The sequence below is a fragment of the Pristiophorus japonicus genome, chromosome 18, assembly GCF_044704955.1.
Source record: "Pristiophorus japonicus isolate sPriJap1 chromosome 18, sPriJap1.hap1, whole genome shotgun sequence".
In the NCBI taxonomy this organism is placed as follows: domain Eukaryota; kingdom Metazoa; phylum Chordata; class Chondrichthyes; family Pristiophoridae; genus Pristiophorus; species Pristiophorus japonicus.
In genome coordinates, this window is record NC_091994.1 from 85,053,090 (window position 1) to 85,079,041 (window position 25,952).

Genomic DNA, 25,952 nt, shown 5'->3' on the forward strand with positions numbered 1-25,952 from the left:
ATATTGATGTCAGTGGGATTTCTGCCCAAGGCGCAGGTCTTGTACAGCCAGCAGTAACTCCCTCGTGGGTTCAGTAAACCATTATTTTAACCAGCTCTTCCCAGCTTGGTGAATCCAGCACGATTTTGAGATTACCAGTAGCTGCACAGTGCCCAGGCTTCGAGACCATGTCACTAACACCCCCACTGACACCAATATAAAAAAACAGCTGTGTTATCTGGAAGCTGTAGGACAGAGCTTTATCATTTAGGCCTGTGAGTGGAATTTTTAAAGCAGAGTCATTCTTTTTCTGAAGGGGGGGTTATTTTTGGGTACATTCGGAATCTATACAAGCATTGGGTGTGAAGCTGTGTACTAGTGCCCTTTGGTAAGACATGGTGCAGCGCCATCATTCTGTAATCATCATGCAATTTTTATCCAGTTTTCTCTGGATATAATTTTTTATATGATCCAGGTAATGCGGGAGAAAAAAAATCCAGTTGATTCCCAGCATCCATACAATCCTGTTATCAGCTGTAGGAAATAATGGGTTTGAAGCTTCACGTTCTCGCACTCATTGTTTCCCCCCTCTTCCCCCAAGACACTGATCATTTCAAGTGAGCGTTGCATGTTGTTGACTGGAAAAGCTGCTAATTGTTTTTCTGTGCTGACATCCTGCATGTGTCTAAATGGATCAAAACAAATAAATCCCCAGGGATAGATGGTATTCATCCCAGAGTTCTGAGAGAGACCGAAGAGGACATTTGTGAGACTGACAGTAATTATGAGGGAGCTAGTAGACAATTTGGAATTACTAGTACATTGGAAATGGGTTCATATAGTGCCCATTAGTCTTGCTACCATGCCATGTAAAATAATGGAATTGATTATCAGGAGTAAACTTGAGGATCATTTGTACAATAACCTAGTTAACGCAGTCAGCATAGTTTTAGAAGGTGAAAATTCTGACTGACCAATGCCCCTGACTTCTTTGAGGCCGCAAGAACCCAAGTAGACTGTGGTTAGCTCTATGACGTGGAGTACTTCTAAAAGGCTCTTGATAAAGTGAAAGGCTATTTATTAAACTCAAAGCTGTGAAGATTGAGGTTAACCCTAGGAAATGATAAGAAACTGGCTGATGGGTTGAAGTTGAAGGGAAGTAGTGAGTGGGATGCTTTAGGACTTGGTACTGGGACTGTTTCTAATTTATATAAATGACCTAGAATGAGAAATTCAATGGCAAGTGGTCAATAACAACTTATATTTATATAGTGCCTTTAATGTAGTAAAACATCCCAAGAAATTTCACAGGAGTGTTATCAAAAAATAATTTGACACTGAGCCTTTTAAGGTGGTGATAAGGCAAGTGACCAAATGCTTGGTCGAAGAGGTAGGTTTTAAGGAGAGTCTTAAAGGAGGAAAGAGAGGTAGAGAGGCGAAGAGACTTGGGGAGAAGATTCCAGAGTTTAGGACCTGGGCAGCTGAAGGCACAACTGCCAATGGTAGAGCATTTAAAATCGGAATTGTTCAAAAGTCCAGAATAAGTGGAGTGCAGAGGTCTATGGGGATTATAGAGCTGAAGGAGATTAGAGATAAGGAGGGGAGAGGCCGTGAAGTGATTTGAAAGCAAGGATGAGAATTTTTAAATCGAGGCATTGCTTAACAGAGCCAATGTAGGTCAGCAAGCACGGGGGAGATGGGTGAGCGGGACTTGGTGCGAGTTAGCACACGGGCAGCAGAGTTGTGGATGACCAGGATAGAACTAGGGAGGACGGCCAGGAGTACCTCGGAATAGTCAAGTCTCGAGAGATGATAAAAGTAAGGATGAGGGTTTCAGCAGCAGATAAATTGAGCTAAGGATGGAGACAGGTGATATTACGAAGGTGGAAATGGGCAGGCTTAGTGATAGAACGGATATGAGGTAGGAAACTCAAGTCGTGATCAAATATATGACACCACAGTTGCAAACCGACTTGGTCAGCCTTAGACAATTACTGGGGAGAGAGATTGAATCAGTGGAAAGGGAATGGAGTTTGTGGCATGAACCAAAGACAATAGCTTTGATCTTCCTGATATTTAATTGGAGGGAATTTCTACTCATCCAGTGCTAGATGTCGGACAAGCAGTCTGATGGTATAGATGTGGTGAAGGATTCGAGAGAGGTGCAGGAGAGGTTGAGCTGGGTATCATCAGCATACATGTGAAAACTCGCATGTTACCCGATGATGTCACTGAGGGGCAGCATGTAGATGGGAAATAGGAGAGGGCCAAGGATGGATCCTTGGGGGACACCAGAGATGATGGTGAAGGATCGGGAAGAGAAGTCATTGCAGGTGATTCTATGGTTACGGTTGGAAAGATCGGAATTAAAGGAGGCGAGTGCAGTCCCATCCAGCTTGACGACGGTGGAGCAGATTTGGAGCAGAATTTTGTGGTCAACCATGTCAAAGGCTGCAGACAGATCCAGAAGGACGAGAAGGGATAGATTGCCTTTGTTGCACTCAGTTAGGATTTCATTTGTGACCTTGCTATAAGAGCAGTTTCAGTATTGTGGCAGGGATGGAAACTTGATTGGAGGAATTCAAACAAGGAGTTTGGGGAAAGATGGGCACGGATTTGGGAGACGACAACACGTTCAAGAACTTTGGAGAGGAAAGAGAGATTGGAGATGGAGCCGATAGTTTGCAAGGATGGAGGGGGCGAGGGTTGGTTTTTTGAGGAGGAATGATGACAGCACATTTGAAGGAAAGTGAGACAAGATTGGAGGAGAGAGAACCGTTAACAATATCCGCTAACATGGGAGCCAGGAAGGGAAGTTTGGTTGTCAGCAATTTAGTAGGAATAGGGTCGAGAGAGCAAGAAGTCGCTCTCATTGATGAGATGAGCTTTGAAAGGACAGGTGCGGGGGGGAGATCGGCGCGAAATGAGAGGAATATGCAATGTTAGGGTTAGGGCAGGTGGGAATGCAGAGAGGAAGTAAGGTCCGGTGGGCTAGGGGAAGGGAGGGAATTGAAACCAGAAGCAATTGATCGGATGTTGTCGATCTTTTTAACACAAAAATCCATGAGCTCCTCACATTTATTGTTGGAGGTGAGGGAGGAGGAAGCAGGGGAGGGTGGTTTGAGAAGACGAATAGTGATGGAGAAGAGAAGCCTGGTATTTTTGCAGTCCTGGATGATCTTAGAACAGTGGGCAGTTTGAATAATAGAGAACTGGACCCAGTAGCGCTTTATATGATCTAGCCAAATCTGGTGACGGATTGTTAGACCAATTGTCCGCCAAAGACGTCCAAGTCTGCGTCCCTTGGACTTAAGGAAGCGGAGGTGAGTGGTATACCAGGCGAACGACTAGGGTGAAAGAGTGTAATGATTTTAGTGGGGACAAGAACATCAAAGGTGTGGAGAGGGTGTGATTTAGTAAGTCAGTAACTGCAGAGATGTCATGGAAAATAGTAGGCCAAAGGCTAGGTAGTTGGGAAATTAGAAAGTGTAGTAGTAAAGGACTGGGTGAGTTTTTTCCAGGGACAGATACAAAAAGAAATGAGTTGAGGTCAAATTTGCAGATTATGCCAAACTCAATGGGGTAATAGAATCGGTTCAGATATTGTGGAATGAGTTGGACAAGATATGCAAGTGGGCAAAGCACTGGCAGTTGAAATTCAATGCAGACAAGTGGAAAATATGATGGCATGCCTACTCTATGAATTGTGTTAAAATAGCTAATGATAAAACAGGAAGAGTAATAGACTCGACACTAAACCTGTCCAACCAATACAGAGAAGCAGTTAACAAAGGATGTTGAACTACATTGTGATCAAACATTCTAGTGCCCTGGTCAGACTACACCTTAAATACTGCATCCAGTTTCTGTCACTAAGAAACGAGAGACATTCAAGGTGATGAGGAGATGATCCACAAAGCTGATCCCTCATGTCAAGGGCCTGAGCTGTGAGGAAAGACTTGAGCCTTCTAGTCCAGAAAGAAGGCATATGAGATTGTAGAATTGTTATGGATATAGAGGAAATTACCCTGGAATATTACTTTAAAATAAACTGCAATGTAGAACTAGTCGACAGGTTTAAACTATAGTAAACAGTAATTTTAGGTCTAATATCAGGAGATTCTTCACACAAAGAGTGCATTAAGTTCCAGGCAGAGTAGTGGGTCAATATTCCTGGAATCCATTTCAGAAACAATTGGATGCTACATTGGGGCAACAGTAGGATCTCTCTGCATGGATGAATTAAGATGAGCTAAAAGGCCTTCCTCTTCTATAATTGTGTTGTGATCTTGTGAATGTACTTTGCCCGAGGCACTGAGTGTAAGCAGGGTGTAACAACAGGCCGGGCCAGTCTCTGCTTTTGACTGACATTGAGTAAAGTTAAAGCACATGGGATTGGGGGTAGTGTGCTGACGTGGATTGAGAACTGGTTGTCAGACAGGAAGCAAAGAGTAGGAGTAAATGGGTACTTTTCAGAATGGCAGGCAGTGACTAGTGGGGTACCGCAAGGTTCTGTGCTGGGGCCCCAGCTGTTTACATTGTACATTAATGATTTAGACGAGGGGATTAAATATCTACAAATTTGCGGATGACACTAAGTTGGGTGGCAGTGTGAGCTGCGAGGAGGCTGCAGAGTGACTTGGATAGGTTAGGTGAGTGGGCAAATGCATGGCAGATGAAGTATAATGTGGATAAATGTGAGGTTATCCACTTTGGTGGTAAAAACAGAGAGACAGACTATTATCTGAATGGTGACAGATTAGGAAAAGGGGAGGTGCAACGAGACCTGGGTGTCATGGTACATCAGTCATTGAAGGTTGGCATGCAGGTACAGCAGGCGGTTAAGAAAGCAAATGGCATGTTGGCCTTCATAGCGAGGGGATTTGAGTACAGGGGCGGGGAGGTGTTACTACAGTTGTACAGGGCCTTGGTGAGACCACACCTGGAGTATTGTGTACAGTTTTGGTCTCCTAACTTGAGGAAGGACATTCTTGCTATTGAGGGAGTGCAGCGAAGATTCACCAGACTGATTCCCGGGATGGTGGGACTGACCTATCAAGAAAGACTGGATCAACTGGGCTTGTATTCACTGGAGTTCAGAAGAATGAGAGGGGACCTCATAGAAACGTTTAAAATTCTGACGGGTTTAGTCAGGTTAGATGCAGGAAGAATGTTCCCAATGTTGGGGAAGTCCAGAACCAGGGGTCACAGTCTAAGGATAAGGGGTAAACCATTTAGGACCGAGATGAGGAGAAACTTCTTCACCCAGAGAGTGGTGAACCTGTGGAATTCTCTACCACAGAAAGTAGTTGAGGCCAATTCACTAAATATATTCAAAAGGGAGTTAGATGAGGTCCTTACTACTCGGGGGATCAAGGGGTATGGCGAGAAAGCAGGAAGGGTGTACTGAAGTTTCATGTTCAGCCATGAACTCATTGAATGGCGGTGCAGGTTAGAAGGGCTGAATGGCCTACTCCTGCACCTATTTTCTATGTTTCTAACTACATTGCCACAAGCATAAATCTTAACGCTATACAGTAGTGTAAGTAAGCACCAAAAGCAAACTTGCAGAGATGGTCTTTCTGAACCTGACCTGACCAGGAGTCAATATAATAATGACTTAAAAAAATTATAGCTAAAGTTTTCAGTGTTTTTGTTAACTAACTTTATCATAAATTAACTTTTGTCTGCACATATTTGTGGAGCTGTTATGCCGTGTGTTTTTTTTCTTTGTCCTACCCATACTGGGAAAAATGTACTCAATCTTGCTTTCCCATTACCTTTTTTAAAATAACACTTGATACTCTCCCCGTCTTTTAAAAATAAATCATGTGATCATGAACTTTACTGAACAAATGTCTTTACATATTTTTAAATCACCTGATGATCTGTCCTGTTTGCCTGTTTTAAAAAAAAAACACAAACTTTACTGAACGCTCCCTTTGTGCCTTTAGAAAAATGTCCCACAATGATGAACTTTGTTGGTACGGGTAGTACTCTTGCCTCAGAATCAGGTGGTTGTGGCTTATCCCCCCTACCCCCCACTCCAGGGCTTATCATCTAGACTGACATTTCCATGCAGTATTGAGGAAATGCTACATTATCAAAGGTGCTATACCTCAGCTGAGGCAACTGCCTGTTCCGTTCATTTATATGGCAAGTGGCACTATTTGAAGAAGTGTTCTGCTGACGTCTTGACTAACATCACCATCGTTCATCTCATCACTGAGAGATCTTGTGCACAAAATAGCTCGTCTTTCCTGACAAAACAGCTTTAATTAATTCCATGTAAAGTACTTTGGGGCATTTGAGGCCTGTAATAAGGTACAATATAAATGCAAATTATTTTTCTTCGAAAATGAGCAAATGCACCTGCGAGTTGACAGCACTAAAGGTTATGAAGGAGATCATTGTTTGGTTAATAGTCACACAAGTCCATCCACTATATTTCTAATAAAATGGCAAATACTTTTTTTTTACACATTTTGGAATTTTGCTAAAAATTCTGACATGAGGACATGTTCATGGTAAAATTTACAGTATCACTATGCATAATGACCATTGCAATCTGTCCCCTGCTGAGGGATAAAATATTGCACATGGCTAGAGAGGGGTGTATTGCTTCTAACAAATTCCACTCTAACCACTGTGCGAGCCTAGACAGTCTATATCGACAGGAACTTAAACTGCAGCCTGAGTTTTGCCTCTCGGGTGCTGTGACCAATGGTAGCACTCCTACCACTACCTCAAATTAGATCAGCTATATAGTATTAGGCAGTTCTTCATATCGGGGATGACTTGCTTCCACACCAAAAAGGGATGAGTTTACAGGTGTTTCAATGAGGGACCTGATATTCCAGGTCCTGAACTACATATTAAAGGGTGGAAGATGCCTGTGTGTGGATTCTTTTAAAGTGAGGTGGCCGTTGCACGCCGGCCACCACACGGGCTTGTCAGCTCTGTCTTGATCCAGTGGCAAGGGTTAACCAAGACGACTGGAGACCAAGCTCTGCCGCATGGACCTAGTGCGGAAACGTACTCTAACTGTCCATAGATCACAATGTGGGCTGGCCCGTTCTGCCCCTGGGTCCTTGCTTCTTCTGGGCCCCGAACCCTCGTCTCTCTTGGACCAGGGATCAGATTTGGGACATTCTGGCTGGTATGGCTCAGTCCTACAAGCGTTTTTAGTCAAGTGACCTTCCCTTATTTCAGAATAGATCCTCACAAGTGACTGCACTAGAAGCTCCTGGTTGATTGTCGCCCTCTTTTAATGATTTCTCTGCCTCTCTATCCAGCATCGAAGTTGCTGGAGGGTGCACTATAACCACAATGTAGTCTTCATGTTTGGAACGTAACCTAATCATTTTGTAGGAGAATTCCACACGTAATAATTGCCATGTAAACTATTGAACTCTCGAAGCAACAATGTAGAACAGCTGTTGGAACAGTAATCTGAAAAAAAAACCCTCTCATTGTTGAACTATTAACTGCGTTCTTTGGAGTGGCTCTGTCTGCTTGTAAGAGGTGAACTTTTCACCTGTGCTATTAATTTTTTTTAATCAAAATTAAGTCCTGGAGATGGGTTGTTTCTTTATGTATCAGCTGTCAAATGGGGTGAGGGGGGGGGTCATTTATACAAGATCTTGTTGACAGTCAGTCCAGGCAACGCATGCTGGGCTCAGCACCAAAAAAATCATTGCCATGGTTTTTATTGGCTGACTATTCACACTCCAATCAGACTGCAGGCAGGCTGCACTGTTCAGATAAACAGTGAACAAATGGACATTGTGCTAATGTTAGGTTACGTCCGGCCATAATTACATTTCTAGAAGGATCAGGGTTTTTTGTTCTCTTCTGACTTTCTTCCTCCCTCTCCTGAAGGAGCTGCACAGTTCCACCAGGTTTGGCCTACTTCAGTACTTGACCCAAGTGGGCAGTGTTCGCGTGTGAGCCTGCAGACTTCGTGGCCAAGCAGAATGTTGTCCACGCCAGTCACCTGCAAATGTGCATTTTCTGGCATGCGTCACTGAATAGCAATCTGAAGGCTGTTCAGTTTTTTTTTTCTGTAGCCCAGCAGAGATCCACTGAAGCTGTCTTTATATTACTCGAGACCTGTGCAAGTGACACCAGTTCCAGACATGCAAGTCCTGTCTAGTTGACTGCAACCTGAAAGTAAACTTGTTGGGATTCATAAAATATAAAATAAAAGCAGCTTTAATCAGCACACACCAGGGTTTGAACCTGGGAGTTCCCATGTCTGTATAGCACAGTCTCATATGGAGAAATGCATTTACCTACAAAGCTGAGCTTCACCTTCATGGATTTCTTTGGAAGAAGCCACAGTAGTCATTTTTAAACTGTGATTGTGATGGAGAAGGTCACACACGGTGGAGCATTTGTGTAGTGTACGCAGGAGTGTGAAACTGGCCCGACTGCTACAGTTTTAGGCCCAATGTGGGGTCCCCATGAAAGCAGATCATTTATTTACCTTAAACCTGTTGAAGGAAGAGAACTTCTGTTTGTAGATAGTAAGAATGGATGTCCAGTGGTTGTTGTGTTTAAACATGCACACACTTCTGACAACTTTCAACTTTTACTTGGCTATTTATGGAATGAGATGTTAAGGAGCTCAGAATCCCCCTCCCTCCAAAAAGGTATTTTTTATCGAATGTAATTTCCTTGGCATATCTCCTGTGCTTAGTAAATAAGCCCTTCTGGCCGCAGCCAGTGTGAAGAATTCATCACTTAGGGAATTGTACAAAAACCTAGTTCTGCCATCCATTATCACTGTGTCATTTAGTCTGTGTGAGATGTTGGTAATTCATTTTACCCTGTACCCTTTTATTTTGCTGTGACATAAAACCATTCTGAAAGCCTCAGGAATTAACAGTTGTTAGAACCGGATTCTGAATCTAGGAAGTAATTTTAGACTCCAATGTCCAATTTAGAGTTAAGGAACCAACAGAGAGAAAAAGTTGGTGTAATATTAATCTGCCCCTAAATGTGATCATGGAATCATAGAATGGTTACATCATAGAAGAAGGACCTCCGGCTCTCTGCAATAGCACCTCAGCTAGTCCCATCACCCCCCCCCCCTCCCCCCGATATTGTGCCTTGTAAAGGTGTGGCATAGTCTAACTGGGCTAGTGACTTCTAGTCACACAATATCAGTACTGGATCAGACTTTGTTTTTATGATATTGGTGAGTTAGCCAGTTTAGCTGTGAATCTGTGATTGCTAAACTGACTAAGGCGGTCAGTAGCTGAACTGTACAGATCGGGAAGATTCCCAGGTTTATACTTGTACCATTATGAACTCCCGGGGGGGGTGGGGGGAGTGGTTTCTGCGCCAGGACCATGCAAGCGGAAATTTACCCTGTGTTGCTGACCCACGTAACTCGAATTGTTCGAACGCAAATTCTTTGTTTACTGGGAAAATTTCAGTGCAAGTAATTACATCAGATCTTTTGTGGGGGGTTGGCAGGGAGACATTCATTCAGGAGTCGTCTGCTGAATTTGGTGTGCATTTGGATTTGGGTTTTGTGCTCATTGCTGGTGAGCTGCAATGCCTCACTGCTCTGCCTTTTAAAGTATCAGTTTGTTTTTCTCCCTCCTAAAGTTTGCTGGGACTTTATCAGATGGATTGGGAAAAACGATGGACACCAGACATCAGGCTGAGCGGGAATCTATCCGCTATCAAGCAGTGACCAGCGGTGAACACCTTGTGGCTGGAATTCAGGGACTGGCTCATGGTGAGTATGTGCAAGAGGCAATCCCAGTTTAGTTCACCACTAAATGGGTACAAATTCTGCATTGATACCAGAAAAAATCCATCGGTGGGAGAAATAAATATAAATATCTTTTGTGTACTCTATCCAACTGTGGACATGTCATTTCTAGGATATATTTTACCATTCCTATGGTTTTTGAGATGGATTTCTTTTTTACAATGGAACCTTTCATCGATCCTAGTCTGCTTTCCAGCTGAATTTATAACATTAAAGTTGTCATGCTCCATAATGATTGAATTTCAGAGTAATGCATTTCAGATGTCCCGTCCTCGGAGACAGAAGTTCTTTGTAAGCAATCAGAAAATCCATTTTTCCTTGTTTGTTCAACCTCCGTGCACAATTAGGAATATTCGTCATTGCACAGTGGAAAATCACTTGGAGCATTGTCCGGTTAAGAAAATTGCGCCCTGGGTGTTTTAATCTTCAGCCACCCAGCCAAATCATAGTCCTAATCCGAGGTGGATCTTTAGTTTAATGCTGCTGACTCGTGCAGTGTGCATACATAGTCTGCACAACAGAAAACGTTCCTCGCTGTTATATTTTTACTACTTCATAGTTTTTAAGTCTCCCTTCAGTGAGAAAATATCCATTTTTTGTGGGTTTTTTTTTTAACCGTTTTAAAGACTGTTTTTCATGCCATTTGATTACTGCCAATTTGTCTACCCTGACACCGCTGCCCCACCCCCCCCCCCCCACCACCTCATCAGTGCCAGCAGATTACTTCAAAATTTGTATACTCCTAACTGCCCCTCGCTCTGCATGTGAAGGCTGTAGCAGACTTGGGTAAAGGCTTAATTAACTTGAATCAGTGGCAGGAAATACCCTCCATCAGTATATTGTGTTGTAGAGATATCTAGCAATCCAGTGCAGTGATTCCCTAAATTGCCCCCAACCCATTTAGTTACATTCGGTGCATCATTAATTGTGCCTAGAAATAAATTACTGCCAGATCTGCACACAGTGGCAAAAGCTGAGGTCATCACTGACATCGCTAGAAACGTTCAACTGTTTTTAATGTGAACTTTGTACAAAGGTAGAAAGGGAAACTAGTTTGTCTTGGTTCTCATTTTCTGATTATGCTTTCTGAAAATCATCCAAAGTCTTGGGGATGCTGGTGAATTGATGGGACTTATTTAAAATTTCTCTTCCTTCTCCACCTCCCATAGGTATTCTTGGTGGTTTCACTAGTGTCATCACTTCAACAGTCGAAGGGGTGAAAACAGACGGTGGTGTCAGTGGTTTTTTCTCCGGCCTTGGAAAGGGACTGGTTGGCACAGTAACCAAACCAGTGGCGGGTGCTCTTGACTTTGCTTCAGAGACGGCTCAGGCTGTGCGGGAAACCACAACCATAAGCAACCACAGGTAAAGAAGGAAACCCAGTAAATTGCATACAGTTACATCAGGAAAGAGCATTACAAATGGGGATTTCCCAATGACCTTTAACAAAGCTTTGTTATTTTTCTAGCTTTTGATGCAAAATACAATTTTCAGAAGTTTAAGCAAAAAGTGTTAATAGGCAAATAGATTGGAGACTTTGAGATGTTCTGCTTCATTCCTACAGTTCAACAAACTGGACAGAGGATGGGATTGTAGCTTGAATTGTGATGTTTCCATTGCAGCTGATGAAAATTTGTTGAATACATTAACATTAATAAGTAATGCCTCAGATCATGGAGTACAGTAACAGATTGGTTATGTTACTGGACTAGTAATCCAGAAGCCTGGACTACTGATCCAGGGACATGAGTTCATATCCCACCACAGCAGCTGGTTAATTAAATAAATCTGGTATTTTTAAAAAAAGCTAATACAGGTATCAATAATAGTGACCATGAAACTACCAGATTATTATAAAAACCCAACTGGTTCACTAATGTTCTTTAGTGAAGAAAATCTGCCATCCTTACCCAGTCTGGCCTATACTTGAGGGCAATTAGGGATGGGCAATAAATGCTGGCCTTGCCAGCGACGCCCAACGTCCACATCTCGTGAATTATTTTTTTTTAAATCAGGAGGCACAGAAGTAACTGGAAAATAATGGGCTTTATTTTAAGCAGTAGTATTTAGGTACCCGCTTTACCTTTTAGAAATGTCTAGACAGTCTTATAGGGCTGGCCATTTCAAAACTGGATGGATATTAAACTTTTTTAACATTACTTTATTTCGACACTGGAACTGAAATGGTACAACTATGGAAGTGTTCGCACTGCCTTTGAACTGAGCTGACAGGTTCCAGGCTAGGTTCAATGTCCAGGATGCTTTTAGATAATACAGATTGAACCTCCCTTATCCGGGACTCCCTTATCTGGAACCACCCTTCGTCCGGAACCATTCTCGGCCACTGGGTGACGCTTGTGCAGAACTCCGACATGAACAAATTGAAATCCTTCCTCGCTGCCGACTCCCGCAGTCGCTGCCCTGACCCCCCCCCCCACCACCATGTGTTGCCAACTCAGCCAGCAGCGGGTTAGGGTAAACAATTAGCAGTGCTCCCACACTACCGGCCACATATTCAAGAAGTTATCTTTGGGGCTGTATGTAAACTGTAAGCAGATAAATATTTAATTGTGTTGGATAATGTGGCATTTTTGTTGTAATCAGGGCTGGCATTAGAGGCTTGTGGCCACAGGCAAAGATTTGATCTTTTGGGCCTGATTAAACTAAAACAGAAAACTGTAAATGTAAACCGAAACCTGATTGCACACCATGTGGAACTACTCGAAGGGATCAAATCCTAATCTTGAGAACTCACACTACAAAAGCATGCTGAGGCACCAACCAACCATGGTGGTAGATTTGTTTTCTTCCTCGAGTGCCAGTAAAAGAAGCCCACCCTCTTATCTCTGCAGACACTATTTCCCATGTATTAACCTATGAATCATTCCAAATATGGACCCGTTCACCTGTAGCTGCAGGGTGTTTATATGGCGGGTCCACATCCATCATGTGACGAGGCCACTGACATGCTGAACTTGCCCCATTTACACTTTGGGCTGAGTCCCAGAGGGTTAGCAGCAACAAAAGCTGGCATGTGCATGATTATACCTTGAAAAATCAAAATTAAAATGGAAATGACGGCACTGTTGGGTGACAGCTGGTCCATCAGCTGTTTTGAAATTCTTCAGTTTAATGAGAATCAGATATGCGGAAAGCCATAGAGTTACCTTTAAATTTAATATGTGCAAATGTATATGCTATTCTTACTGAATCCCAATAATAACACATGGAGTGGGTAAAGTGCTGGGTAAGAAATGTGGCCGAATGACCTACTCCTGCTCCTAATTCTTATGCATGGAGATTAAAATCAGCCAGTCTTAAATGTGTGCTACCCGTTGCATGGTGTAATGCATAACAGATTGTGATCGAAACACATCTGCAAATTTTTTAAAAGCCTGATTTTGAGTCGAGTCGCACTGATGCTAGTTTAAAGTCTTCTGTCATTCCCCAAGCTGTTTGATCTGTTTCTACTCTTGTTAGGCTTTTTTCCAGTAGCAGTGGGTCTTTTTTCGTACCCTGCGCATCGCTTACAAGACGGAGGTTTACTTGGTGGTGATTGTGAGAACATAGAAGTTTAGCTGCACAATGATCTCTTTGAACTGTTCACGGTCATATATTGCGCGCCTGAAAATAGACCTAAGGGATTTAAGCTGAATGGATAACAGTGTTAATTGGCACTATTTGGGCAGTGTGTTTGGATTTATGACAGCTGTAAATTCTAAAACATCCCCTCCCCAACAAAAAAAGAAAAGAACACTTTATAGCTGTGTGTATAGCAGCACATTTCTCTTTTTTTAAAGCTGCTTTTGTTGTCTGATACTCTTTAAAACTGCCTCTCCCAGACCTCAAGGCTCACCTTTTATTGTGTGTTTTGTGCTGATTTCTGTGACCCGGGTTTGCTTTCAATGTCCTGAAGTCTTATTAAGTAAAGCTTTCTGTTGGAGGAGGTCTGCCAACACTCCTTTAATAGCAAACAGTGAATTTGGTGAAGTGTGACTGAGTTCCAGAAAGTCAGTAGAATGTGAAGTGGCCTTTAGTGCATTGTTTAACAGGATGCTTCAAAGCTAGTAATGCACACAAGGGTTTAAACAGGAAGTTTCAATTGTAACCAGGATGACTGATGACTTTAGTGTGTGTTTTACGAGCAAAACCAGATTTTTCAGACCTGCTTATTATTGCATGTGTGCTGAGTCCCAAGTGTCCATTCCAACTTCTCGCAGCATTGTGATTCGAACCTAAGTTAGTTCCTCTTGACTCATCTGCAGACTTGACTGTGCATGAATAGTTGAATACAGGCTGAGCAACAGCTCTGCATTGTGAAGGTGATCAGTCTGGATCTGCATCATTATTTTGTGTCTGGCAGCTATCAGCTATGAAACAGTTTTACTTGTCAGATCATTTCAAAAGAGGGTGTTGATCTAGATTTATAAGTAACAGTGAGCTCAGATCTTGTCTTTCTTTATCTGTGCCCGTACTACTATAGTCATTTCTGCCTGAATCTTCCCCTTGCATGCCTCCTCAATTGCAGATAGGTCATTTGCATGCCCCTGCTCTCCGTATCCTGAAATGTTCATACTGTCTTCTAGTGTAACTTGGTATTTCCCAGGATCCTCAAACCGTGCAACATATTACCTCCCTCACACTGCCTTTATATTAGCTTTGAGGTGGGGAGGTTTTTGCTCTCCAGTTCCATGATTCTGGTGCTGGCAGTGGCACCCCACTGTAAACCTGATCGCTAAATTTGTTTTATTTTTAGCCAGTTCTTCCAGAATGCTGGCCTTGGTGAACCCAGCAGGTTTACATTAAGGTTGCTACTAGCTGCCCGAGATGTGAGCTTCAGGAACCAGCAGCACAAACATTTCCAGCGCCAATATAAAAGCAGCTTTTTGTCTTCCTTTTCATGCTACCATAGGCCGTTACTTGAAACTCAAGGCTAGCACTTCCAGTAATCACTATTGCTTGACCAACCTAGTTATACTTGTCTCAACCTTGGTGGTATCCTGCACTGTGGGCTTTGGCCCTTCACCTATAAGGAGCCTTTCATGGCAGTACTAACAATCCCAAACTGGTCCCAAAGGATTACCAAGATGAGAGACGCAAGACAATCAGACATTAATCTTCAAGTCTGTTCACAAGTATCAGCTCTGATGATTTAATTTTAGTTCCAAATATTAAAGGAACGACAATTAAATTTTGTTAGGTATGGGTATTGAGGGTTTCAGAACCAAGGCGAGTGGATGGAGTTAAGATCCAGATCAACCATAATCTAATTGGATGGCAGAACAGGCTCAAGGGGCTGCAAACTTCTAACTGAGGATAGGATTACCACTGTTGTCATCCTAATATAAGCATAAAGTAACTGAACCATGCTGTGCTGCATGCATCCAAACAGCAAGAAATATTAGTATAGTATCTTGGAGCTTTGGTTACTGTTGCAGCAAACAATGTAAAATTGCCGGGACTTGCTGACCCACTAAAGATGGTTTACGCAAGTCTTGGCAATTTTACATGTGCTTTGTAGCCAGTTGCACAAAACCCATGCTTCCTGAAGCCTGCAGTACCAAACACAAGTGTTGTGCAATGTAAAAGCAGCTTTTGTCTGCCTTCTCTTGTGTCTTTCTCCCATCAGTGGAGTTTTTATTTTTGTAGTTAAACTCCTGGCTTGTGTGCTGTCTCAAGTTAATACAGAGGAGTCCTGAAATTCCTGTTGCGTTGGTAATGTAAAGTCGCCTTTATTTCAGGGGCAGGGACAAGCCCTCGAGCCTGCTCGGCCATTCAATGAGATCATGGCTGATCTTCTACCTCAACCCCACTTTCCTGCACTATCCCCATATCCCTTGATTCCCTTAATATTCAAAAATCTATCGATCCCTGTCTTGAATATACTCAAAGACTGAGCCTCCACAGACCTCGGGTAAAGAATTCCAAAGATTCACCATCCTCTGAGTGAAGAAGTTTCTCCTAATCTCAATCCTAAATGGCCAACCTCTTATTCTGAGACGGTGACCCCTGGTTCTAGACTCCTCAGCCAGAGGAAACATCCTTCCTGCAGAACCTATTCATGCTAAGTCTCTGCTTCTTTTTTGATCTGATTAAAATTTCAACTAAAATTCCTTCCCTGCAGACATCACACAAAGGCAGGACTGGTGGGATTGCAACATCCACCAGAAATCCTGCTAGTTCCACCTAGGTTGTCACTAGCTCTGTCTATACCTGCACAATGTGTGCCAGGACCATGTCCCGGCAGAAGTGGGGCTTGTTTTTCTTTTGAAGCAATCAATTGCTGCGGGGAAAAAACGAATTTGAAGGATTCTCACCAGGCACAGCTGACCCTCTTGAACTGCAACAGAGTGCCACAGTGCAATCCATGGTGCATCCATGAGGCATGTGAAAGTTCTGCTCCATCCATGATCTGTCACCAGGGGATTGCCCCAGAAATTTCCAGGCTAGTGTGTTGCAAACCATTTAGTAGATCAAAAAAGGGCATGATAAAACGTGTTCCTAGAAAGGCGATTAATAGCAATAATTGACGTTAGTGTATTTTATACTGGAATAGAGAACTGAGCTCTGAACTAAAGTTAAAGCCAAGGCAAGCACTTTAATCAGTTCTCAATCCCGTATTTCAGCTTAAAGTGAGTTGGCCTGGGAACTTTTGAAGCTTCATTTTGAGCTTTTTCAATTGCCACAGCACTGACAAATCAGTTAACTATCTGCTAACATTAAAATTTAGCTGAATTTCTGATGAGTAAATGCACAGAATTCTTTTTTCCTCAGCTAGTGATTGATGATGGAATTGGCAGTGCAACTTGGACCTACCTGCCTATTGGCGCACAAAGGTGTATCTCTCAAATCAGTGACAGTAATGTAATGATGCCCCTATATTAACCAAAAGTAATCCATGTTGATGGGTTACCCTCAACATAATTATCTGCTCTGCTCCACGGCTGTTTAGCTGGTCTAGCTCTAGCTTTATGACGTTGCAGTTTGCTTCCACATGAGTGGCCTTGGCCTTATTGCTGCCTGTTCCTACCTTCATGAAAAACGTGACTCAATAAGTTGCTGAATAACCCCAGTAAACTGTTCGGTGTGGGGTATCTTGTTTTTCTTTTTCTGTGGGGAGGGGTTATTAATCAGCCCCACAGTTCTTGGCCAGAAAGCTTCATTGTTCCTACTTTTTGGTTAAGCTGGCAAGTAGCGCACAATCTGTGTAAGGAGAGGCTTCATCTCTCATCCAATCTCACAACAAACAGGTTTCAGCTGATGTTCGAGCTCCGAGGGTGTGGGTATTACAATGCAAATGTTGTTTGAGATCCGGATGAATCTGTGGACCCCTCGATAAAAGCTCTAAGTGGTATCATGCTAAGCCATATTGGAGGGTTGCCACCCAAGACAAAGACAGACTTTGGATGAGGTTATGAAGAGAGAAAATTCCTTGGTTCCTCGTGTGGAGTCCAGTGCTACAGTTGATCTTCAGTAATGTATCCACATCAAAATGAAAAGACAGCAAAATAAAAACACAAATTACATGTCAGACAGAATTTGAACTTTTTGGGTGTAGTCCTTTATCAGAGCAGTCCCACTCCCTGAAGTGTCAGTGACTTTATCTGGTAAGTAGCTGAGTCAGGTTCAGTCCTTGGCCTATGCAGAGGTAAGAGGGAGCAAAGGAAAGGAGAGACGCACAAAATGATGAAAATCTACAGCTCATCAGTCAGCATCGAAAAGAGAACAAGATAGATCCCCAGTGGTGTCTGATGAAGAGTCTCTACACCCAAGGTGTTAAACTGTCTCTTCTCCTTTAGATGCTGATGGATCCAAAGTATCTTTCCAGAACTTGAAGTTTATTTCAGATTTTCAGCATTCTCGCATTTGTAATATTTTTCATTGAAGAATGCCATTTATCTAATTCAACGCTCGAAATGTAGAGACTCCTATTTGCAGATGGTAGGAAATAGTTTGCATATTCTGAATGTAAAATTCCAAGTGGCCAGTGGCTGTACAATGTGTTTCTCAGAGCTCCTTCCGTCCCTCGGTTAGGTATTGAGTACAAACGGTTTCAGTCAATGTTTGCCCACAAAAGGAGCATTCTGCATACCACACATAGCAGCTCCAATATAGATTAGCCCAGTTAACAGCCCACCGCTTTATGTGTGCCTTACCATGTAGTACCCAAGTTTAGACCTTTCTGGAGCAAATCCCAGTCTTTGCCTTCTGAAGCAGAGCATACAGCAACCACTTTGTGGGCATAGGAACAAAGTGTGCTTTTAAAAATAAAACAAAACCCTGAGCAAAGGCATGTCAGATGAAATTTCTGCCAAATTGGCCTGTTTTTATATCCCTGGAGTCCAGCCATAATCATAGAGACAATATTCTATTGTGTTAATCGAATGCAGCTTAATATGTTGTGTACCAGTGGGCTTCATTGTGTCTTTTATGATATTCGATGGCAGTGGTTTTGTTTTAAACCTTACAATGGCTTTTTTTCTCATCCTCCCCACCTCCTCTTCTGAAAGCATTGCTAGATGAGCACTTCTACAGATGGCCCGTCAGTCTCTGATAACCTCAACCAAGCTGCCATTCTTTGTGTGTAATAGACAGTGAGTGTTGACTGTAGGGTGCATCACAGTAGGGCCTGGTCCTGTCCTCATCCCTTGTCTACGCTGTCCATCTCCGATCACTGGACAGTGCTTGTGAGCCACTCCTTGGCTGCTTTCCCTCTCACTAGCCCAGAGATGGTGAGATGAATTGTAGTGCCCCTACTGCTATCCTGGCTGAGATTAGCTAACTCAGCACACACTGAGGATGGAACCTCCGGCCTTCTGAGTCGACAAGACTCTGCTAACATTATAGTAGGTAGAGTGCATGAATGGGTAGAATAAATAAAGTATTTGCAGCAACATTTTCTCAGGTGATAGAGGAGTGATCTGATCGAGGTGTTTGGAATGTTAAAAGGATTTGATGGGGTATATACGGAGTAACTATTTCCTCTGGTGGGAGAATCAAGAACAAGGGGACGTAACCTTAAAATTTGCCCGGCCATTCAGGAGCAAAATCAGGAAACACTTTTTTCACACACTGGGTTATCAAAATTTGTAACTCTCTCTCCCAAGAGGCTATGAATGCTGGGACAATTGGAGCTTTGAAGACTGAGATTGATAGATTTTTGTTAGGTAAGGGTATCAAGGGATATGGAGTTGAGTTGCAGATCAGTCAGTACTTAGGGGCTTAATGGCTCCTCCTCCGGTGCCATACGGCCCCTCAAGCCTGCTCCGCCATTTAATACGATCATGGCTGATCCGATCATGGACTCGGGTCCACTTCCCTGCCCGCTCCCCATAACCCCTTATTCCCTTAGTGTTTAAGAAACTCTCTATTTCTATCTTAAATTTATTCAATGAACCAGCTTCCACAGCTCTCTGAGACAGCGAATTCCATAGATTTACAACCCTCAGAGAAGAAATTTCTCCTCATCTGAGTTTGAAATGGGTGGCCCCTTATTCTAAGGTCATGCCCTCTAGTTCTAATCTCCCCCATCAGTGGAAACATCCTCTCAGCATCCACCTTGTCAAGCCCCCTCATAATCTTATACGTTTCGATAAGATCATTTCTCATTCTTCTGAATTCCAATGAGTAGAGGCTCAACCTTTCCTCATAAGTCAACCCCCTCATCTCCAGAATCAACCTAGTGAATCTTCTCTGAACTGCCTCCAAAGCAAGTATATCCTTTCGTAAATATGGAAACCAAAACTGCACGCATAAGTAAATGGAAAAAACCAATACTGAGAAACATTCCTCTAACCATATATTTGCATTATTTAGCTAGCCATTTTAGGCATATCCTAGCCCACCTGTGCAGTGTGTTTTGTTGGTGTGAAATTTCTCCTCCCATGGCCATTATTCAAGGCTTTTTCATCATTAGCTTTTCAAAATTATGAAATGAATTTGGTAGGAACAGAGAAGCAAACATTCCTCAAAAAAGTAACATAACAGACAAACTGAGCCTAAGTGACCTTCCTAGGCATAAGGAAAGTCACTAGACTACAGCTGACATTATACCGTCACTTCTGCATCACTAAAGAAGAAACTGCTTTGTAGTAATAGAAAAATAGCGGTACAACTCTGGAATAAAGAGAAAAAAACAGGTAACCATTCTGGGTACTGACTCTTCACCACATCTGCTCTTGTATGTGGCCATGTGTTGTTCTGGAGTTAGATTGCATTTTAATAAGTGGGGCTATGCATGTTTATTGGCTGTAGTTTTTGGTTTTAGAAAATGTAAGATATAGTGCTCAATTTTCCCCAAAGCTTTTTTTTTTGGCGTACTTGAAGAGTTACGCCCGTTTTTTGGGGGCCCAAGTACGGCAAAAAAAAATGTTCTAAGTTTCCCCGTTCGATTTCTTCTTTTTGGCGTGGCCTAACCTGTCCTTTAGTTTTGGCACACTATTTCTTGTCTTCCTAATTGTAAAACATTTTGAGATGTCTTCCTGCATGTGGGGAGAAATAGAAATGTAAATTGTTGAAGGGAAGACCGGCTCCATACTTTTCAGGTTGTGAGAACTAATAACTTTAAAGTAAGAATAAAACTGAAGAATAAAAAGTCTAAATAATCCAAAGTCAAAACTACATATTCGATATGCTAAATAAAATTCTCCCAGTGCCTGACACACTTCCTCATTTGAGTATAATCACTGAGGCTGACCTACTTTGTAGAGAGAGTGCCTTGCTGCTGCTTTCCCTGACATCCAGCCTAAATTGGAAACTCGCAATGTAAAGATCATTACCCTTCTCCGTGGTATAACAGCATGGTAAACTAATCCAACTGCCCTTTTGAGCTGCTGGGAGATTGGAAAGTACCTTGATTGTCAAAGCCTGCAGCACAGTGCAAGTACGTGAACTTATGATGCTACACTCAATATATTAATGTACACTTCAAATAGTAACATAAATTGTTTTCATTAGAAAGGGGGGAAAGTTACATTTATGTACAGCCTTCTCATCCCTCTTAAGAGATAACAATTTAATCAGTAATTGTTCACTCCAAATGAGGAGTTTTGTTTGACAGGAATGTGGTTTGGAGAATGGGCACTACAGTGATGATGTCCTTTCTCCAACCTGCGTTCTTGCTGAGCGAGCCTACCTGTTTGAAGTGCAAGGTTACTCATTTTACACTTTAGTGAATTATTTTGATGTAGGCAAATGTGGCAGCCATTTTGGACATGACAACATCTCACAATGCAGCAAATGCTCAGTTAATCTGTTATTGGTGGCAGTAGTTGAGGGAGGATGTTAGCTAGGACACTGGGAGAATTCCCTGATTATTATCAAATTATTATGGAATATTTAATAGCCACCTGAGCTACCGGAGCAGTCAAACAGCTGCTCTCATTTGAAGGGCGGATCTCCAACAATGCAGCAGTACTGCACTTATGTATGTGTGTAGGTTCTGGATGGAATGAGGCTAGAACCCATAACCATCTAAGAGGCCAGAGTGTTGCCACTGAATCAAGCTGGGCATACTTCTCACTCAAGGGAAATTTCTGATTGTAACTGAAAGATATTTCTCCTATAGTGCTATGAGTTTGTTTTCTCTAGTCAAACATATTTGAACCAAAACTATTTCTACAGTGTGTGTAGCTATTAACTGGTATGACCAGTATGAAATTACTAGAAAACATTTTTTCTATTAAATAAATTATAAATTTGCTATCGTAATTATTATGCTCATAATAAAGGATGAAACTGAGTACTGTATGCAATGAGTAAGTGTGACCTTAGCTCCTTTAATTCAACTCCAGAGTGCGGGTACAGCGTGGGAGGCCTGCTTATAGCTGTGATATAGGTTGCCAAGGGTTACATACATAACAGTAATAATACCAGTATTTCTGATGATGGAGCATTGGAATCCTTGCTGAAGGGCCTGAACTACAATTCCAGTGCCAAATGCCCTCAGCAGGATGAGTTTTACAAGTTATTGCATGGAGTATTTAAGAGCATCTGAGATTGTAATCTGGGAGGGAAGAAAAACTGGCCGGACCAGTCTCGCCCACAGAAACACACACTTCCTGTTGGATGATCATGAAATGGTATTGATGGCAAGCACGAAGAATTGTAGAACCCAGACCATTCCAGGCGTCCAACTGCGTGGGTGGACGCAGCAACTTAAGTCTTCTCTTCCCCCATTCCCATTTTTTGTCGCCATACTGCTGAAGGTGCTAAGTACAGTTCCAAGGATATCTTGCCCAAGTGACTATTCTTCGCATATGAGCTATTTGACCATGGATGGAATCAGCTAAACCTGTTCATTATCTCACCCTGCATCCACATGTGTACTTTCCACTCTAAGGATCCTGGTTGATTTTGTTCTTTTCTCGCCTCCCTAACTCGATAGCACTCGGGCCAATTGTAGCATCTCAACTGCTCTTTCATGTCTTTGTGGGTTGTTAGGTAGGTTCATCAAATATAAAGAAGCAACAGACTTCAAACATAACCTCCTATTATGCAGAATTCCATCATGCATTTACATTTGTGCCTCAATGATTCCAGCCCTTTCTCTCCCTCGATATTGGTCCGAGGTCTATGAGAGTGCAAACATTTTCGCTGTTTTTACAATGACCTTATTTTATTTCAGATTCCAGGTAACTAAAATCTGTGAGCTATCTCCCAATGTACACACTGCTAAATCGATCTCTCTTATACCACTGGCAGACTCGTCTATCCTGTTTTCATTGGTCTGTGAGAATAAGGTAGCTGAACTTGATGGTGCAAGTGCCAGAGCTGGCTCACAGCACCATGCTCCCATAATCCAATATAAAATCCGCTTTTGAAACCCAGAAGTGAGGGCACAAAGCTAGAGTGGCAGTGCAATCAGATTGCTTGGCATTGGCATTAGATACTCCTACATTGCAGTGCTGGTTTTGACAAAGCAGCGCTATGCTAGCCTTTTGGCTACTGTTAGCTATTTATGTTTCCACCAGGTGCCGTTTTCCCATTGATGCTGAGCAGATGTGGAGCAGCCAAACCCGGTGCGCCACAAGTAAGAACTACAACGGGAGGGTCCCCAACACCACCAGATTGTACAACTATTGTGTGGGGGAGCAGGCTTCTAACTAGTTTTAACTTACTGCATGAGGTTTACACTCCAGAGATTCCTCTCGTTCATTCTAGTATACAGAGTAACTACAAATTTACTTTGTTGTAGAAATAGGGAGTACTTAAAATTGTAAACAATTTCTTCCCTGTTCCTCCACAGCTCGCTTCCTGAAAATAATGCATTTTACAGTGTATATTAACCCTGCACTAAATTCCCTTGATTTTTCACGTGAATTGTTCCTACTGAGTGTTCCATGTGAGTGCAGAGTGGCTTCATTAACTTTAATGGAAGTGAGTGCTTTGAATTGTCCAGAGAATCAATTCAGAGCTGTCTGACCCTGGAAAAGAATGGCTACTGGCTAACACCTGTTGCCTTCTCAACTAATCTCGGAATCCCCAGGGTCATATTGTTCAGATCAACCCCCAACCTGGCCCAGTGAATGCATGTTGGCCTCTCCATACTATGTTAATGGAAAACCTTTTGAAGAAAATAGAACTGTGGAATATTGGTTTCTGGTAGTTTGGAAATAGCATAAAATCAAGGATATCCAAATAGATGGCAGTATCTTGAACTGAAAGTAGTCTATATTTTCCTTCCTTAGTAACTAGTGATCTGCTTAACTGGCAGGTACAGGTGGAGTCCTGTGTTCTTGAAACACAATAAAAATGTGCCTTATCATGCTCGTTCAGGTATTTATCATCTAATAACATGTGTATAGTTTATAATTGTGCTGGTTAGCTGTTGCAATAGGGATTTCACCTGGTTAAAACATATTATTTTACCGAGCTTTAGTCAGGTCTATATTAAGTCTGTGGGTTAGATTTCCTGTCCTTTTCCACCACAGTGGTACTCGGATTAGCAATGTAACGAGCGCTATTTCAATTGGCAACGGCAAGCTTAAAGCCACTTCAGTGAAGGGACGTGCACTGCATGCAGTGCTGTACAGTAACTGCTGTGTAAACAGGCATGGAGAGACAGTTGAACATACTGAACTCTCCTAAGCAAGTAAGCGTGCGTGCAGCCAGGTGATCTGACACTGCCTTGAACCCAGCCATTATCAGCAAGAGAGCTGTAATGGAGCAGCTTCCCAGGTTCAGCCAGAGTTCAGCCAGTGTCCTGTTTTTAAAAAAAAACCTTGTCATGGATCTGTGGGCGTGTTATTGTTTGCAGGCGGCTGTGTGAAGGTGTCAGGTTTGGCAGGGAGGGTTAGATCTGTATAAACAGCACCAACTGACAAAGGAGGGAGGAAAAAGCCTTTACAGAAAACCACAAGTTGCCAATTATTACTCCAGTGCATTGTCTGGATGCAAAGGCTTTTATTGCAGCACTGAGCTCTTATTGTGGGGGGGGATTTATGTTTGCATTTTGTCTTTGTGGAGCTAATAATATTGGACCAACAGAGTTTTTCAGACTTCACGCAGGACTGTACATGCATTTCATTCATGGAATCGTATGTGACGTTTGATTTATTGCATGTACGTAAGGAGGCAGCGAGGCAAATCATTATGTAGGTCACAGCCATCCCGGAAACACATGCTTTATATGTATATATTCTTAGAGCAAATTATATAACGCATCGCTTATTGAAGGCAGGGGAAGCAAATTTAGAAACACTTATCTCAAAAATTCTACTTCTAATTGGTTAAATGTTTGCCTTTATCCTGTGGTTGCTGATAACTCCCAAGTCCTTAGATGTGAAAATTCACTGCAATGAGATTGCAAGATGGCCTTTTGCCAGCCCTTAGGATTTTTTTTAGCTTTAGTTTATTATTCGTCGCCCATGTCCATAACTACAAGAATTACAATTTGGTCAGAGGCAATAAATATTTCAACAAGTGCATTAGATTTGCGATAAAACTTTAACCCAGGAGCTAATCCTACAATAGAGTCCAAAGTTCCTTAAATTACACGTAAACACAATCTAGGCTTGTGCGTATGATGATCAAGTAAAACATTTTTTAAAACCGTTCAGGCCTGTAAACCAGTCCCAAACAATGCATACAGTTACCAGATAATCTTGGACTAAACACTTTGCCCCTCTGACTTTGCTTTAATGTGTTCTTGGCTGCATTCATTGCCCATCCCGAGATGCCTGGAGGTGGCTGCCCTCTTGAACCGCTGCAACCCTTGTGATGGTGTTAGCTGGCGAATTTCAGGATATTGACTCTAGCAATGAAGCAATGTTAGTACTTGTCCAATTCAGAGTGGTGTGTGACTTGGGCTTGGAGGTGGTGGTGTTCCCACGATGTTGCTGCTCTTGTCCTTCTGGTAGAGGTTACAGGAGAAGGCGGCATTGTCAAAATAAGCTCAGTAAGATACTACATTGCATCCTGTAGATAGTACATACTGCATCCACAATGGACTGGTGATGAAGGGAATGGGTATTGAGTCCAGTGGCAAGAGTGCTGATCAAGTGAACTGCTCTGTCCTGCATGGTGCCTTGCTTCTTGGGTGTTGTTGCAGCTGCTTCCACCCAGAAAAGTGGTGAGTATTCCATCACACTCTGACTTGAGTCTGATATATGGTGGAGACATTTTGCAGTGTCAGGATGTTTGCCACTCATCACAGAATACCCATTCTCATCACAGGTCTTGTAGCTATAGTATTGGCTTCCACATTGTGCGAAGAATTTTTTCTAGATTCCGCTCTAACCAGTTCTGATGAAAGGTCATCGACCTGAAACGTTAACTCTGTTTCTTTCTCCACAGATGCCACCTAAGAATTGCCAGCATTTTGTTTTTATTTCAGATTTCCAGCATCTTTTGTATTAGTTTCCTATAGACTCTGCCAATTCCCTTCATTCTTTTAAACACCAATTAGATCACCTCTTGCTTTCCTCATTTCTAGATAGATAGTCTCTTAATATAACCCACTTTATTCATCTGGGAGACCATTATGGCAAATCATTGCTATACTTTCTCCAAGGCCTTTCTAAGTGTGTGTTCTCTTGTCAGAAGGCTAGTGGCAATGCTCTCACATTTTATGCTGAATTGTGCTTATGCTGGTCATGCAGACCTCAAACTTGTTCAGCTAGCTTCTTAGTTGTCTAAAGACCAAATAGTGACTATCCTTAAATAAAAAGTAAAGTACTGGAAATCT

The 25,952-nt window shown here is 42.4% G+C and overlaps 1 protein-coding gene across 7 annotated transcripts in view; it reads left to right on the forward strand.

Moving 5' to 3' along the window:
• Positions 1–25,952, forward strand: part of vps13d (vacuolar protein sorting 13 homolog D) — a 270,295-nt gene that overhangs the window by 209,968 nt on the left and 34,375 nt on the right. For all 7 annotated transcript variants that reach the window (XM_070860204.1, XM_070860201.1, XM_070860202.1 and 4 more), the window contains 2 exons: positions 9,598–9,730; positions 10,936–11,131. In XM_070860204.1, coding sequence (XP_070716305.1) covers positions 9,598–9,730; positions 10,936–11,131 — 329 coding nt within the window. The remainder of the gene's footprint in view (positions 1–9,597; positions 9,731–10,935; positions 11,132–25,952) is intronic.